Source organism: Astyanax mexicanus, chromosome 14 (genome assembly GCF_023375975.1).
Source record: "Astyanax mexicanus isolate ESR-SI-001 chromosome 14, AstMex3_surface, whole genome shotgun sequence".
Classification (NCBI taxonomy): Eukaryota; Metazoa; Chordata; class Actinopteri; order Characiformes; family Acestrorhamphidae; genus Astyanax; species Astyanax mexicanus.
This window is the reverse complement of record NC_064421.1, coordinates 42,632,242-42,651,163: the sequence shown is the minus strand read 5'-3', so window position 1 is coordinate 42,651,163 and position 18,922 is coordinate 42,632,242. Positions and strand designations below refer to the sequence as shown.

Below are 18,922 nucleotides of genomic sequence, written 5' to 3'. Positions count from 1 at the left end.
AATCAAGGAAATCCTACCTAGTGCTGCTTTAAATGAACCTCAATAAGCCTGCAAGTGTTATTTGTTATTCTCACCTTTTGGTCCGAACAGGGTTCCGTAGCAGGGCTTGTGACAGTATGGCAGTCCATCATGCTGGTGGGGAGGATAAAAGGAAATGATATTATAACTCTGCAGTCTTTACTACTACATAAACATACTGATTCAATTTCACTTGCTGTGGTTAAAGCACTGGGTTACTGATCACAGGGTTGTAGGTTCAATACCCTCATTCACTAAGCTTCCACTGTTAAGCATTTAAGCAGGACCTTTAATTTTCTGTGTCCTGGGGATGGTATAGCATGACTGACCCTGTGCTCTGACCCTGGCTTTAGAAGTAGGGGTTGAAAAGACAAACATTTAACCTAATATTTTCTGATCTCAGTTCAGAATTTTACTAAATTATGAGGTAGAGTCACCTGGAATGGCTTTCAGTTAACAGCTGTGCTGAACTTTCATATCTGGAATTGGTACCACTTTAAAATAAGACTACCTTTATAAAGGGTTTATAAATGGTTTACAATTAGTTTATTAATGGTTACTAATTAGGTTGTAAATACCTTAAAAATCATTAATAATCAGTTATAACACATACGTAGAAAGACCATCAAAAACATTAGGATGAAACTGGCTCTCATCAAGAATTCCCCAGAACAGGAAGCACAAGGGTTTTCTCTGTTAAACAGAATAAGTTAATCAGAAATACCAAGATACCAGCTTCAGAAACCACAAGTTAACAACACCCCAGATAAGAGCCAGAGTATTGTGGTTTGTTTAACACTTTGAAGTAACTACATGATTTCATATATGTTTTTTATATGTTATATATAAAAAAAAAGAAACATAGAGGAAGGTGGATGAAATTGTTATTGAAGGCTTGACTCTTGCAGCAACACGGACATTTCATTAATGTGAAATATCAAATTGAAAAGACTATTGTTAAAAAACAAACAAACATAAAAAACATTCAAAATACATCACATAACTCCAGGCTAAGAAAAGCTATTTTGTAATATGCAGTCTGAGAAAGTGCCATTTATTGCAGTAAAATTATCTTCTTTTTTTAGTCAATCATTTAAAATACATTTACAAATATCAATCAGAAATGCATTTACAGGATTTTTTTTTACATAATTTAATTAAATTAAATAAAACAAAAAATATATATTGTGTTTTTTACAACAAATCTTGTCACAAAGCTGCTTTTCAGAGATACTGGTGCAAGTCTCTTTTGAGTAAAAGAACAGTGGCCAGGAAAAACTCCCTCAGACTGGGAGGAAGAAACTTTGGGAGGATCCAAGACTCAATAAGAAAACTGACCTCCTCTGGTCGACACCGGACAGCACAAACAAATGACAGAAAAATAGGCTACAAACACATGGACAGAGGGATAATGAAGAGAATAGAATAGAATAGAATAGAATAGAGTAGAATAATTTATTGTCGCTGAAAAAACAATGTTAAAAACAATTGTTAAAAACAATGTTAAAACAGTGAAATGCAGTTTTAGTGTCCTCTCTCTAAGGCAGTGTTTACATATATAACAGACTTAATCAAAATAATTTATATATATATATATATAGCACCATATCAATAAGATAATTCAGGACAATATATTAATACTGAGGAGAATATAAAAAGTGCAATAAATAATATTATTTAAAGTGGCGAGTGGGAAGGGTAGGGGGAGTTCCCTGAGAATGTCCATCAAAATGGATAATTGTCTTTAGCTCCTCTGGATATTCTTCACAATGGGGAAGGTTTAATAGCTTTCACAGCCTGAGGAAAAAAGCTATGTTTCAATCTGTTTGTCCTTGTTTTTAATTGTCTGAGTCTCTTTTTGGAAGGAAGGGGTGAAAACAGAGGGTTTCCCGGGTGGTGAAGGTCTATGGTCAGTAGATTTAATTTTATATTAAGTTGACTTTTTAGTAAGTAAACTTCATAGATATGTAATGTTTAATCTGGTGAAGTTCTTTTTGAAATGAACTTACAGAAAGTTTCTCCCGCTACAGCGCGTCGTCCGCGCAGACGGAGCAGCGGGGGCTGCAGGGTGGATTTGTGTGTCTTGGCTTTTGTGTTCATAATGCTACTGAATTTTCCCTGGATTTGAAAAAAAAAGGCTGAAACCCAACCCATGCTTTCCTCTCACAAACACACACACACACAGCTACACACACACACAGACACACAGCCACACACTTTCAGCCAAACCGAAAGATTTTTGTCATTTTTAACAAAGTGCTCCCATATGTTCCTCAGCACATTCCTATCTATGAAAGGAAGAAAGGCAATATTTAGACACTGAACAGTGAACGGCTGATGTGCTCAAAGTCTGCAAATTTAGCTTGTGACCTCATCCCCTCTCCTACCTGCAGAATGCCATGTCTTTTTTTCTGTCGTTCTCCCACACAGAGACTCACAAATACACTCACACTTACTCACACACACTCACAACTGAACTCCTCCTTAGCACAAAGCTCTCCTTCGCTGCTTTAACGATGAATAATTTTAAGGTGGACAGCAGATGTTTTTCTTTGACTCGTTCCTTGATTTTCTGACATTATCAAAGCAATGATCAATATGTATAAATAATCCCCGCCAACAGTCTATTTTTACATCTTGCGCCGCCCATGGCATTAAAATAGCATCGGAGTTTAGGAATAAATCTACACTGATGGGCGTGTTGGTCTGAAAGTGAGGTGTGGGCAGGTAAATGCCTGGTGTGTTGCTGTTTTGATAGTGGAAAATACAGATGCTCCACTGACTGAATTAAACCTAGTCAACAGTTAATCGTCAAGAGTACTTTCCTATAGGTTCCTATAGGTTCACCAAACGAAGGTGTACACTGCCCCTCGTTAAACACACATACACACGGACTTTTAACTCAACAATAAATAGAATAAAAAAAAAAGAATTTTGTTCCCTTAATTAAATGAGCTGCTGGTGAACCTTCAGAGCATGAACAAGCAGGTCACTATCTTCTGCTGAGGCTCACAAAAGCGATGCGCTGTTAAAGGAATGACAACTGCCACACTGATTGGTTTATTTTATGCCACGCCCAAAACACACCCAAACTGTGTATCTCACAATCATTGAAGTATATTTAGTTGCGGTCCCTAAGTAGATTTTATTAAATAATTTAGCACCTTATTAACCCTTCCCTATTGTTTCATTTATTGTATTGTTAATGTATTGTTTTCTCACTGTCTCTCTCTTTCTCTCTCTCTCTCTCTCACACACACAGTACTGCAGTATTTTGCTTTATCAATATTTCTCACACTTGTAAACATACACTGTATCGCAATACTTTGAAGAAGAAGGTAGGGTTTGTAGATTGAACACACTCATGCAAACGCTTCATCTGGGTAATTATCATGCCATTGGATAATTATGTGGCAGTCAGGAAGTTCCATGAAGGATATGAGATCATACTTCAGTCGGAGCGATAGCGTTTAAAGATTTAATAGTGAATACTGTGTGATAGTGATAATGTGTGTGTGTGAATACATGAGACAGAACAGGCTGTCCTGATCACTATCCGTGAACCGTTGATACCTAAAGTGTGAGCCAGTGTTCAACACAACTACTGTATGTCTCCCCCTCTCTCTCTCTCTCTCTCTCTCTCTCTCTCTCAGAGGCTCTTGTCTTTATCTCTTGTTCTTATTTTAGGCTAAGGGTCAGACAGTTCACTGTAACTCACAGTGAGTCTGGTATGTACACAGCAAATTCTGCCTTATGGAATAAACTCACTAAACTTTAATTAAACTTAATTAAGTGACCATTGAACAGACTCTACAGCAGAGTAACAGTAACACTCCTATGGGAGATTATCTTTTCCTCCTTCAGGAGAAAAAACTGAACATCGCACAAACTATATATCTTTCCTTTTGACTCCTGATGCCATTTATTTGCATATCGGCATGCTCCCATACCCACCATCAATGTGTGATCTTGCCTAACAAGGCTATCTTTTCTTGTACAATCAGTTAGTAATTATAAATTAAGTAAAATGATTTGTTGTATGGCGTCCATTGTGGCTATATATAAATTACCATTGCTTGCTTATGGACAACTGCCTTGTGCTTTTGGTTCTTAATACTAGGTAATGTATGGTGAGTGAGAATTTAATTATACTACTGTTACACACTCACAGTGTGAATGCAGGATAAGATAGTTCAATACTGCACAAAAGCCTTCAGATTTTACCTCACCTCTTCCTGTCAATCCCACAAGGCCCTACCCTCCTCCATAAATACACAGTACCTGCCGATGGATAAAACACTGTCTTATTGTTCTTATTCTCTCACAGCTGTGTACCCCTTCCTTTAGCAAAAGCTAAAAATACAGAAGCCATTCACTTAATGGTTGAGTTTGCAATGCCAACCAGAGATAAAGGGCACTGAGGCCACAGGAGAGAGCTGCATTTACCAGCAAACTCCACCCACACAAATAAAACAACCTGTCCATTAAGATCCGCTTCAGTAACAAAAGAACAGATGCCTGAGGGCTGCTGAGGAAATATAGCAAACAGAAAACACATAAATATGATAAACTAATATACTAAGCATGATTATATGGATATAAGTACGGTTTTAATTACTGTCTTGGAAAGATTTTTACTTCATTCTGAAGCATTATAAGGAATTGGAGCTATAAGGAACTATAAGGATTTGATTGAAGTTCACTGCAAAAGCATCTAATCCCAAAAGCATAGGATGAAGCACCTTCATTGCAGAGAACACAGTTCCCCTGCTTTACAGTTTAATGCTGGATGATTTTATACCCGACTAGCTAGGCGGCCGCGACCAACGCTCGCGAGAACTGCGACCTGCTTTCCGACCTTTAGTTCTAACAGTTCTACAAGGACTACTGGTTCATTCTTTACAAACTAACATACAGACACTCTGGCAGAAGCTGGAAAGAGACAGAATATGTCTGTGAAAGCCAGAAAACAAGAAACTTATCCGGCTGAAACATTTATTACACTCTACAACTGTAGGGGGAGCCCACAAGCACAAAATCTCAATCCTACCTAGTGGAGCTTTAAGTTACAATAACACTCAGCATTTCTACTTTAACAACTCCAGAAAGTGTTTATTTTAACTGACTATAAAATTCAAACTGTGAAGGACCCCGAAACAAGCAGTAGTTCTGCAACTCCATAGCAACTACTTGGAATACCATCATACTCATTTATAAATACCATAACAACCAGGTAAGAACACCATGAAAGCCACCATGGCATACCATGGCAAGCCATAAAGAAACCGTTACGCTACACCATAGCAACCACTTGGGATAGCACAGAAGCCACTTATCAACATCAAAACAACTGGCAATAACATATTAACTGCCTGGAAGTGATGTGCATTAGCTTTTCTAATTGCAACTTATATCCATTATTTTGCAATTCATTTGTAAAAAAAAAAAAATTGCATATAAGTGATTCAATAAATTTGTAATTCAATAAATATGCGTGAAATAAGACTGAAGGTGTGTGTGTGGATTGTGTTACTGGTACCCTGGCAGTGAATGAGGGTGGTCTTTGTGTTATTGTGTATTGTGAGGAGGTACAGTGAGGTCTTTATGAGACTCAGATTCTCTGGTTGGTGAGTGGTGAGTGCTCGGACTCTAAATGTACCAGATGTAAATGGACAGAGTTTTAGCTTAAAGATGATTGATTGTGTTCTGTACCCTGGAATGTCAGTGAGGTTAAGAATATTATGATTTACGTTTCCTGTTAAAAGAAACACAGTGGAAACACTGAAAGAATCTCCTTCTTCTCCTCCGAGCCAAACTCTCCCTCTCCCTCATTCCAACAGCCTCCCTGTCTCGCTCTCTGTTTCCACCTTTTTTCCCTTCTTCTGCTTCTACACATTTCTCTTTCCAATACCCATTTAATACCAGAGTCTTATAACTACCAAATGCTGCTTCATGTTTATATCTGCACTTTTAAGCTTTGCCATCTGAAACATACTGAAGATTTCTCTTTTTCTTTTCTTTCCATTCCGAGCTGCTGGGAGAGGTCCACAAAGAGTGTGGGACAGCTTTATAGCTTATGTAATCTAGTCCTGAAAATAAGCAGTCGTTTTCCTGAAAATAAACAGTTTAAAGCTATTATTGCAGATTCCACCAACACATTCCACCCTGTTTGCTTGTATATTAATAGGAGAGGAGAGAATTTTGGTGCAGTCATATTATAGTAGGTTTATACAGCTATTATTCCTATCACCACGATAGAAACACGCCAGAAATTTTCCTGAACACACCTCACTTCCAAACCCGGACACCCATCAGTGTAGATTTATTCCTAAACTCTGACCCTATATTAGCGAAGCGGGCGAAAGGTGTGAAAATTGGGCAAGGTAGCAAAGAACATCGCAACCTTTCGCTTAGTATACAATTATGGAGGACCAAAACTGCCAAAATTAAAAATAAATAAAGAAATAAAAATGTACAAAAGTAAATCACTCGATAAAAGCAATATGGTGGTTAAAACAGTAAACAATATTCATAATTAATATACAAATAAATACTTGTTATTTATGTTTATTTATTTACATAACTATTTATTTCTGCATTCATTTATTTCCTGATTTATTTATTACTGTATTTATTTATTTCCCTTTGTATTTTTTTTTTGCATTCATTTATATTTCGATTTATTTATTTCCCAATTTATTTATTTTCCATTTTATTGATTTCTGTTTTTTCTTTTCCTTATATGATAATGAAGGGGCTGTCCAGCAATGATGTCACGGTGTCTTAGCATTCCTATTGGTTGATCGATGTCAGATAACCTAGATTGATTGTATATGTCCTGCCCCTGGCAACGTAGAAGATTATTATATAACACGCCCCTTCATTATCATATAAGGATAAGGAAATACAGAAATAAATAAATTAGCAAATAAATGAATGCATAAATAAATTAATTAATTAAAAATTAAACAATGTTAATAAAGAAACCTATAAATAACAAATAATTAAGATATTTATTTTTATAGACATGTATTTATTTTTATATTAATTATAATTATTCTTTACTGTTTTAATCACCATATTACTTTTACTGAGTGATTTACTTACGTTTTTATTTATTTATTAATTAATATTTTATTTTGGCAGTTTTGGTCCTCCATATACAATAGGGCCCAAAGTGTAACTTGATGAGAAACATGAACCTAATCACTGTGTTTTTATTTCTGGCTAGTGGGTAGTGGGTTCTAGACAGATGGAACATTATTGCCTAATCCACAGTGTCACATGTGTACTGACATGTGTACTTGGAATATGCCATAGATGGCATTACCACCCATAGTGGACAGTGTAGTAGGTGATAATGACTGGTAATGTCTGACTAGAATAATTTATAATTTAAAAGATAAGCCATTATGGCTTTTTTTTTTTTTTTTACATTTTATTGAGAAATTACTGAGGATTTAATTATACATTCTTACTCTATTTCAAGTCTAGTTGAAATCACAAAACTTAATTGATAAATTAAGATAAATGAAAAAAGTAAGTTATCATAATTTAAAATATAAGGTTTACAATTACCAAACAATATACTCTGCAGCTCAACAAAGTAAGAAACTTAACAGTCTCAGAAATTAGTACCTCAGAGGGATCAAAGCACTGAACTAGAAAATGCTTCCAATCCCATCATGCAGGACCACCAAACGAGGCCTGACAGCGAGACAGTGAGGGGGAAACTACAGAAGGAAAAGACGGGGCTCTTGATCCACAAAGCAGAAAGCATGCTTTTGTTTCTGGGTGACCTGGAATCCAGTGCCGAAGCCTTATTTAACTCCTACTGATCTACTTCTGCAGCTCTGCACTGGATATTCTACTGCACAGGTCACTGAGTGAGACATAAAGAGCACAGGGATTTCCTGCGTTTCACATCACATCAGTCACAACTGACTTACTCAGGTTAACTGATGAGAAGAGTGTGACGGTGTGATTGATGTAAGAGATAAAATAACTCCTTTAGCAGTAAGATGTGCAGGATTATAAACATTTAAGACATAACATAAATTGACTGTTTGGTCACTTTGTTGTAGGCTGTAAGAGCAAGCCTCGTTTTTTTTGAGCAGCTGACTCTGTGTTGACTGTGTATTATACTGTTTACTCTAAAGCATTTTATTTCTAAATTAAAACTATGCTTTACTTAAAAGAAATTAAAAAGAAGATTTATACAATTCTGTTTTAGTCATGTGATCTTACAGTTTAAAGCAAAAATATTGTGCAAAGCAATTGGTATAACATCCTACGTCTCGTGTCTGGACCAATCAAGAGCTGAGTCAGCGCAGAGCACTTAAAACCAGAGGAAAACAGCAAAACAACAGTAATCGTCCCTTTAATCAGGCATTTAAATGTCTTTTTTAAAAGCATTTTCTGGGATTAAAATGAATTCAGCTTTAACTGTAAATATCTGTGCAAAACTGGACTGGATTGAGGTGAACAGCTAGCTTTCAACACCCTCACCCCTCACGCTTCCCCTTTCCCTCTCATGCTTCTCAGGCAGCAGCAGCCTGTCATTCACACAGACACAGAGACAGCGCTGTGCATCTACTTCTTGTGTCAAGAATAAAAACATTGCAACATGCCGTGTTTGATTTAATTGCCTTAAATTACATTGCACGTCCTTGTGCACATTGCAACGACAATGCTTAATTAATATAATGTGCAGCCCTACTAATAAATATCCTAATAACTAATAGTTTTAAGTTTGATTGCAGTTAATTAAGTTGTCAACTGCTTAAAATAAAGTGCCTCAAATTATTAAGTAAATTAAACAGGGCACATAGTAATAAACAGTAAACTACAGGTTTCTAAGAGCAGTATCTGTTGTATTGTCTGACAGTGCTCTAAGAAAGTGATGCTTTAGGTGGGACAAATTCTCCAACAATTACCATTCATCCTCCCCCATTACCACCACTGGGTCAAGATGACACCCCAGGACAGAGCTGGACTAGATCAAATCATCCATCTCCAATCACTGTCAGACACTGACTGTAATCAGACCCGCTCTGCTGAACACACAGTACAGACATTTCATCTGCACTGCAACCTTTAAAGCTGCATAAACGACAGGGCTGGAAAGACTCAATATCTTTTAAAAGACACATCACTCTAAATGTAATCCATTATTTAATCCAAAGGTTACGAAGGTAACAACCAGGTAACAACCAGGCTGTTGCAGGCATTGCTTCACAGATAAAATATCAGTGCCAAAACTTAAAGCAATATTACTTTGATATTTACCATAAAGTGTATGGTTACTATTGTAATATCAGTAAAGATCAATATACTATTAAAGCAGTTTACTATTAAATTCTCTTAAAGCAGTTCACCCAGGCGGCATGCAGAGTGGAGTAGCTGAGCGCTCACATCTGCTGACCTGCCACAGAAAGAAGGTACAGATCCCTCCCTCAGACAAAGTCTGCTGGCTAATTCTGCTGTGTACTGTCTGAGGTTTTCTTATTGTATTCCTTAGGCAGGTTTCCTTATTGTGATGTCATCTTTCGGCTGACCCAAAGAAAACCAAGTGAAAATACCAAAGCCAGCTGGGTTATAAAAATACTAAATTGTATTGAATAAACTGTAACTAATTGACTCAACTAACTTGTTTAAATTTGGTCTGAATAAATAACCTTGTCTAGCAAATTTTTTTGATTGCAATTGAATCAAAAAAGCCAACTACTCTGCACATGCTCATTTACACCAGGTTTTCAAAACTGTTTTGTTTATCTTATCTTGTATATGCCTAGGATCAGGGGTGTTACGGTACATCACGGTATGTGGGTCACTGTTTAATTCACACAAACGCATACAGAATACACGGTACAGGCAGTATATAGAGATGGCTTGTGGAACCAATAAACTCTCTCTCTTGCTCACACTATCTCTCTCTCTCTCTCTCACACTCACATGCTCTCTCTCTCTCTCTCTCTCTCTCTCTCTCTCTAATACATAAAAAAAGATCTAGTCTGCCAAAACCAGCATTAAAAATTTATTAGGATTTTAATTCATTTTTAAGTGATTGACACCACTAATATATTTTTATATATATAATTTTTAGAAATCTGATGCTGATATTTCTTCAAAAGAACTCAAACACTGAAATGCATCCAGTAATACGCTTAAAACATTCCATCCCAAAAAACTAAACATGGTTTTAATGAAGATTTATTGTTATTATGAAGATAATAAAGATGAGGCTATACAGATTGACCAGCCTCTTTATTTTTTCCACCAACCGTACCGAAAACACACCGAACCGTGGGGTTTATACCATGGTGTAAATTGAATTGTGAATTTTCTATACAGTTACACCCCTACCTAGCATGTATTTAAAACAGTCACTGTCACAAAACAGCTTTGTAACCTGTAACCTGGACCATTTGATCAAGAATGTTGCTGCAGGAAAAAACTTCTGAAGAGCAGAAGGAAAAAACAATGAGAGGAACTAAAGCACAACAGGAGGCCATTCCTCCTCTGGAGCACAGCACTGGTGAGTAGAGGTGAGAGCTGTTTATTACATCTCTTGGAAAAAAAATTTGGAGAAAACTGTCTGACAATTAAAGTGCAGTAATAATGTCATTACTTACACTGTAAAAAATCCAAAGTAATGGCAACAAAACTTTTTTACATAAACTCAAAAAAGCAAGTGCAACTCAAAGTGCATCAAACTTATTAAATTGTGTTGAGAAAATACCTTTCTACTATTCTCAGTACTTGTTAATTTAACCCTTTCAGACCCTGCGTCCATTACAATAAACATTATACCACCTGTTGTTCATCAGAATATATATATACCATGAACCAGCCAATGAAAAGTTTATTTAATTATTATTTTTTTTTACAATAAAACCAGAGCTTAGCTCCGCCCACTGCACAGACGTCAGGGCAAGGCAGTACTAAATAAAGCCAAACAAAGTAAGAGCTATTTTTTTTTATCAATGTTGTGTGATTTGGAACACTTTTAATTGAGTTTTTAATCATTTTTCAATCATTTTATGGTTTAAGGGATAAAATATCTAAAAAAATATATGTATAACGTTAAGTTAAGTTAAACACAGGCTTCCAATGCACTGGACATATAGATTATATCTTTCTATAGATTATATATTTGAGTATTAGAGTCTGTCTGTCTGTGTGTTTTGTCAGCGCACTCTCATATTTTTCATCACTGAACATCATCATAATATTCAGGTCTGAAAGGGTTAAGTAGACATCACTGGTTGTTTCAAGTAATACAATTTCTTAGTACTTGTTATTTTAAGTTGATATCACTTGTTGTTTCAAGTAACATAATCTCAAACAAATTTAAATTTCAAGTGCACCAAACGTATTTAATTATGTTGCAGCGAACCACATTTTAGGATCTTGAGTACTTATTACCTGAAGTAGACATTGTTTCAAGTAATATAAACTCAAACCAGTTATTTCATGTATGTTTTAAACCCTTAGATGTCACGTCCTGGCCTTGTCTAATGTCTCTGTGTGTCCCACGTGACCTGTGCCCCTGTGTTCTGTCTCAGTACTTTTCCACCTTTGTCAATTTGTAGCTCCGCCCCTTCCCCAGGTGTTTCCTATTCTAGTGTGTTTTCTGTTTGGTTAAATAGATCCCCTGTGCCACTTGTCCCTGGTCGGTCTTTGCACCTTCCCCTGTTGTTTTGTCTTTCCTCGTATCTCTTAGCTCTAGTCGTTTATTTGCTCCGTGTTTACCTCTGTTTATTTCTTGTATGGTTTTTCTAGTTTCTTGTTTAGCTCCGTGTTCCATAGCTCCCTGTATATACCCTGCTTTGTGTTGATTTCTAGTTTATTTCTTGTATATATTTCCCTGCCCTGTTTAGTTTGTTTCTCATTATTATCTCTAGTTGGTTTAGTTTATGTTCTTTAGTTTCTCTCGTTTGTTTTGTTTTTTCGTAATATGTTTATCTATTTTCAGTTATTTAGTTTATTCCCCGGTTCCTTATATATCTATCCCTGTTTTATGTTTAAGTGTTTATTTGTTTCTCGTTTCTTTGTTTATTTATATTTGTTTATTAAATTATTAATTTCGCCCTACCTGGACTTGCGTCCGTCTCCTCGTCTCCCTGCCTGGGTCATACGTGACATTAGATTTAACAGAGTTACATAAAACTCTATAAAATGTATGAGGTCATAAAAATTATAATCATATATATCCATATATATATATATATATATATGGATTATTACCCATGTGCTGCCCCACTTTTGGCTCTAAATCAATTCCCTTGTTTTTTCCTGTGCTGAGCTTTGTAGCTGGTGGGACTCGCCCAGTTTGATAAGATTCTCTAAACATTGGCAGGTTCATTCTCAATCTGATGATCTGAGATGTAGCCAAATGCCCTTTTCACTCTTTATTTGCATAGTTTACTTCATACATGTGACTCAACAAGCTTTTAGATGATGCAGTCACCACAGTGCTCCCCTTCTGTTCAACTCACGAGGCCTTCCTTCAGCTGCCTTACCTCAGCATGGCCTCCAGGAGACAGAATCTTATTACAGCGTTCACATTTCAGACAGAACCGGTGCCAGTTCTTCCCCAGAGAGCTCACCTTCTCCGCTACAACAGAGGGAGAGAGAGAGAGAGAGAAAGAGAGAGAGAAAGAGAGAGAGAGAGGGTGAGAATGCATCACTTGAGGCAGAGTATCACCTGATCAGTGCTGAATGAGTGTAGGCCGTGTTGAAATATACAGGAGTAAAGGGAAGTCCAGGAGAACACAACACTGGCCGAGCGACAACTCTCGTGTAGTAGACAATTCCCGTCCTGCATAAATTACCATAGTATCACTATACTGTTACGCAATCCAGCTAACCACAACATGAAGTAGAATATCTTTTAACATATCTGGTTTTATCTACACAACACTAAATTATCACAGGAAAATACTATAATTTCATTTTAAAATAGAGAAAGATATATTTTTAGATCCATTTTGCCAACAGATTTCTGTATTTTCTGTTCTATACAAAGTTATTTTACACTGTGAGGAGGAAAACTAACCCATTGTCTGTAGATTATGGGTGTTTTCACCGAGGAATAGAGCACTTAGGACTGATTGTAGACTTGTTTGAAGGAGGAGCTCATTATAGCTGGTTATATTTTATATATAAGGTATTTTTTTTAACTGTGGATTGATTACGCAATTCCATGATTTACTGTTCTGCATGTAGTTTCACAAAGGTTTGTGAATTTGCTGCTTTTTAAATTTTTATTGGATAAAAATGCCTCAGAGCCTTGCATTTCACAGTGGAGTAGCTCCTCCAAACCAGCAGCCATTCCAGCCAAGTCTGTCAATCGCTTAGTTCCTAACTCTAACCCTACAGAATAAGGTTTAAAATCTCATTTCTGGAGGAAAGAAGTGTCTATTTTAGCACAAGGAAAACTAACTGTTGGTATTTGACACAATACTACGGGCGGCACGGTGGCGCGGTGGGTAGCACTTCCGCCTCACAGCAAGACGGCCTGGGTTCGATTCCCGGCTGGGGCGACCCGGGTCTTTCTGTGTGGAGTTTGCACGTTCTCCCCGTGTCTGTGTGGGTTTCCTCCGGGTTCTCCGGTTTCCTCCCACAGTCCAAAGACGGCACGTTCGGGCTAATTGGAACTTGATTGAAATTGCCCCTTAGGTGTGAGTGTGTGAGTGAATGTGTCTGTGTGTCTGTCTGTGTCTGTCTGCCTTGCGATGGCTTAGATCGTAGAACCTTGTGATTAGACAGTACCTTTCCTGCCGCGAAATAGCCGACGAGCTGATGTGGCGTTAAACTCGACTACCCAACCCAACACAATACTACACTTTAAACCCAGAAGTTGTTTGAACTCAAATAAATTAAGTCTGTTTTACATAAAATTAGATATTTCTAAACAATGCTTAACTATTTTGAGTTAGTTGAACATTCGTGGGCACATATATACACTTAAACTGAGATCTTTGAGTTGAATCAACTTATAATAACTGAGTTTAGTCTGTTGCCATAAACAGCTTAATTTCAATTGGCATCTGTCACAATCTATTTGCATACTGGGTGTGTCCAACAGTTTCTGAAACTCACCATCAGTGTGTAGTGATTTCCCCGGGGCTACCTTAGGTAAACTTGTAGATCACATATTATGATTAAATACTTGGTTTCTGTGGTGTTGGCTATAGAACAAAAAGCTCAGCATTTACTGAGCTGCAGTAACTCTGTGTTCTCGCTGTGCTCTCAGTACTTTTAATTCTTTACTGTTTTCTTTCATCTACTTTTCTATGAGTATTTAAAAAAAATATTTGAGTGATACCAGAAAGAAGACTAAATACAAGTTTAGGAAAATATTCATTTTAAATATAAATATATTATATAAATACATATATTATATGTATTTGTTAAGTTTATTGTACTAAAAAATGATATTTCATAAACTTAAAATTTAGTAGGTAATCGGTTACAACAAAAGTTTTGAGTTTAGTCAACTTTTCGTTTTACAGTGCAGTCTTACAATATAACAAAAATAAAAAGGTTAAATCAACTTCCCCTTTAGTTGTAATAACTTGATGTTCTAAGTCATGTTAACTTAAGTTTTCTTAACCCATTACTTAACATTTTTAAGGCAACCGGTTTCCTCACTTTTTTTAAGTAAATTCAACTTATCCGGGTTTACAGTGTACAGTATCTATATTAACTGAACCAGACTAACAACAGAACTTTAAAAGAAGATAGATCAGAGTCCTTCTCATCTCAGGCTGCGTATCTGTGTGAGAACTTTCTGGAATATAACTGAGAGCCAGCCACTCCAACAACTCGACTAGACATGATTAATTTGGGGGGGTTCCCCCTCCTCCCCTGGCGAAGCTCTGTTAGAACCAGTGCAAATATTCAAGTCTTTGCCAAACCAAAACAGCCATGGTGCTCTGTGTTCATTAAAGTAATTATGATTATTGTTTTCTGATGACAGTTCACAAAGACTGTGCTGTAATCACACACACATACACACACATCCAGCATACACTTGTTTGGATTAACATGGTAATTACATATACATATATATGTGCGTGTGTGTGTGTGTGTCTGAGTGTGTGTGTCTGAGTGTGCGTGTGTGAGAGCATATTATTGACACAAAAAGTACCGGTGGGATTAGTGTAACGTGTCTGAACACTTCGTTCAGCCGCTTGGCACGTCTTTGTGTTCACGTCTCTGTGGTTCTTTCGTCTATATAAACAGTATTTAGGCACTTGCATAAAGCCAAAGTAAGAAAGCATCCCTATGAGAATGTGTGTGTGTGTGTGTGTGTTTGTGTTTCAGTTTGCCAAAGGCTGACAATTAAACTGTGTGTTACATCATTGCATATCGTGGCACTACTTGGCAGGAACTTCTTTTTTCTCTCTGAGAGGAGATTTACAAAAAAAAAAGCAAGGACACACACAGACAAACACACACACACACGTTTTAATAAGAGTGTAATGTAAGCCTCATTCATAAACAGACTATTTGTGAATGAAACAAGACGCCTGAAGAGTTTGGTTACTCCATAAAGCTGCAGTTAGGCATTTCACAATAATTACATTAATTACTTACCTCTTAATTAATAAAAGTGTTTATAAAATAAAGCTTTAACCTTATGGCTTGTGGAGATCAGCTCATCTTCCACTTATTTTGCTTACTTCACTATTTCCAGAAGGTGAATAACTGACCATGGTGTCCAAATGTTTCTGCACACTGTAACCAACGATTTTTTTTTTTTACAGTAAAATCACAGGAAATTACTGTGTAACAATGTCCCATTGTAAAACTGTAGAACACAATGCATCTTCTGATGCCCTATAAATACAGCTGCCATATATATATATATATATATATATATATATATATATATATATATATATATATATATATATAACAATAAACAGCAGGAAAGTTGAATCACACTTCTTAAAATCTTGAATCACTTCAAAGGGTGATGTCACTCAGCATAAGGCATCTGTGGGCTGATGTATCAAAACCAAGTCGCTGCGCTTTCCTCCGAGTGCGCTGTTATGCTACTCGGCAATGCTGCATCTGCAGCAGTTGGAAAATTTCTAGAAACTCCAGAAATTTGCTGTGTACTGCAACCACTCCTAATGCCATTCATGGGCTAGACAAGTAAAAAGCCCCTCAGCATTGAGCTGTAAAGCAGTGGAACTGTGTTGTTTGGAATTATGATATTCCATCAAGTACTTTGAGTGAGTTTGAATGAGTTGAGATGCGCTGATCAAGTCCAACATCCTGATCTCAGTAACACTCTTGTCACTGAATATTAATACAAACAAATCATCATAGCAAAGTATCTAAGTCTCGTAGAAAGCCTCTGTTGACTGTATAAACAGTTTCTCCAACAAAAGAAGGATAGCCTCTTTTTGAATGCAGGTGTCCCTTTTTCTATTAATTCTTTTGTGCAGACAGTGTACCTTGGCCTTTCACGAGTCCAGTGGAATGTCAATAGTACAAATGTTCAAAGTAAACAAGTGTCTTTTAGTACACAGACAGGCTTTTAAGCTCAGACTCTGTGTGCCATGTTCAATATAAAGGTACTGATTCATTCTTCGGCAACATATCTCAAATATGTATTAATTGACACTAGTTAATAATTAGTTAACATTAAATTATTTTTTTTTTTTTTTAAAGTTATTTATTTAAACACACATTAGGCATCTTAGGCATTAATATTTAGTAATGCATTAACATGTTTTGGAAGACTCCTTTCCTAACAGAACGTTTTTGCTATCCTCACTTCCCAATTTAGAAAGCCAATGACCTAATCAGCTGATCAGGATTTTTCCTATCAGTTGTAGTGCCCCAAACACTAGGAGAGTGAAGACTCCAGTATCCACCGATACTTGTGATTCTGCCTCTTTTCCTACTGATATAGGTTTACTGGGTTGCCAGCATACTCGGAGGAAAACAACATAGGCCAGTACTGACCAACATCAATATGAGACCCACCCAGAGAGACAAAAGGCCAACTGTGTTCTCTCAGACATGAACCTGGGATTCACACCAGTGATCCTTAGATCATAGCGGCAGTGTCTTAGTCCACTGGGCCACTTAGATAGCCATTTAACTACTTGAATAATGTACTAAAAAGTATAATATCAACACTAGTCAAAAAGTGACATTTTTGTACCAAAAATATATTTTATATATTAAAAAAAACACAAACTATTACTACTACTAGTCTGCAAGCCAGAAGTGGTCACACATTTGACCTCTTCAGAGGAGCGTCATTAAAAATGGCCATAAATCAGTATGAATCAAAGCTAAGCCTATAGAAATTAATAATTAACAAGAACATCATACAACCTAAATATCAAGCATTTTTACATATAAAAATGACGTACTAATAATGGACATAAGAGGCATTGAATTATCATTATTTGTCTTTCCAAAGCAAAGCAGTGACCAGCAGCACACATTCCTGAGGTGTCTTTGTTCCACACACACACACACACGTTTGTATTTCTGTCTTAGTGGCAGACCACAACTGTATTGCACATAACCAACACTAATATCCTGAAATTAAATGTACTGAAAATGTAGGCATACTCATATGTAGGCATATTTTTCTTTTTTTCTATTCCTCTACGGTGCCCACAAATGGTGGAATACAAGCCCAAGCACACACACACACACACACACACATACACACTCACACACATTCCCAACTGCACGGGAGGTCAAAAAAATTACAACCTAAAGCGCTGAAAGGTCCAACGTATGGCTTTTCTCTTTTGTTCAAACTTAAATTGTGTTTAACTAGCGTAACTAAAATTCGTTTTCGAATTATCCCGTTCCACCTTAATTAATACAGCAGTTCAGTTTCTAGCGGAGAGCCCGCGCCGCTGAGTTATTAGTGGAGTATTTAAGGTGGACCGGAGAATTCAAATACTAAGCATTTATGGCATTTTTCGCTCACAACAGGCTCTCCTAGAAGTTTCTACTGCCTTGTACACACTGACTACCGCACTGCAGCTAGTAAACAAGCCAGTTCACACATCGAAAATATGTAAAATAAACTAAATAAATTTTAAAAAATGTGTATTTCATCTGTGTGGCTACTGGTAGTTTAATATTAGCTAGTTCGAAACAAAAATATGTGTCAGCTTCACCTTAGAAATAAATAAAAACGTTTTCTATATAGAAAGAAATAAAAACGTGAATTCTAGTTCATTCCTCTCTGAATATTCCCAGTTGTGGAAATTTCTTACCGAAAAACACCGGTTTTTCGCATCTTGGGCACTTGGAGGTCATGCTGGAGGATGGACGCTCTGCCACGCAGGCTCGGGCTCGTCCAGCAGCGCTCCGGCCACCCGCTTTATTTAACTTTAAAGAGCCGCGCAGGACACGCCCCCTCCTCATTCCGCGCATTTTGATTGGTTCTCGAGGCGCAGTAGTCTCCGAAAAACACAAACAAACCACGCATGAATTGAGTTAAAGTAGAGCGGAGTAATAATGTTATGTAAGGGATCTGCTTTTTCGCCTTGCACTGTAATACCGTCACACAGATCACACACTCCATTAGCATCAGGGATGATGTTTTCACGTTTCCAAAGATAATAGAAAATAATTCTGCTATTTTTGAAGGACATTGTGTCAGTCTCACGTGATAGTTTGGAAAAAACGAAGTTAACTCGATTTCTAAAAGACTCTTACTACTGGACTTCAACTTGATTTATAAAAAACTTTTACTACTATATTTTCTATTTCATTCCTAAAAGACTAGATTTTCTTTTCTAGATTTTCTACTAGATTTTATTACTCGATTCCTAAAAGACTCTTACTACTCTTAATCGATTCCTAAAATACTCTTACTAATGGATTTTTTGCTCGATTTCTAAAA

At 36.7% G+C, this 18,922-nt stretch overlaps 1 protein-coding gene across 2 annotated transcripts in view; it reads right to left on the bottom strand.

The window, feature by feature from the left end:
- crip3 (cysteine-rich protein 3) overlaps positions 1-18,408 on the bottom strand; it is a 28,662-nt gene extending 10,254 nt beyond the window's left edge. Inside the window, exons 1-3 of one of the 2 annotated variants that reach the window (XM_022672644.2) lie at positions 18,291-18,408; positions 12,543-12,637; positions 75-132 (exon numbers count right to left, since the gene is read on the bottom strand). In XM_022672644.2, the coding sequence (XP_022528365.1) occupies positions 75-132; positions 12,543-12,637; positions 18,291-18,333 (196 nt within the window). In that variant the 5' untranslated portion in view covers positions 18,334-18,408. The remainder of the gene's footprint in view (positions 1-74; positions 133-12,542; positions 12,638-18,290) is intronic. The other variant, XM_022672643.2, reaches the window with a different exon arrangement.
- Positions 18,409-18,922: the final 514 nt, after the last annotated feature.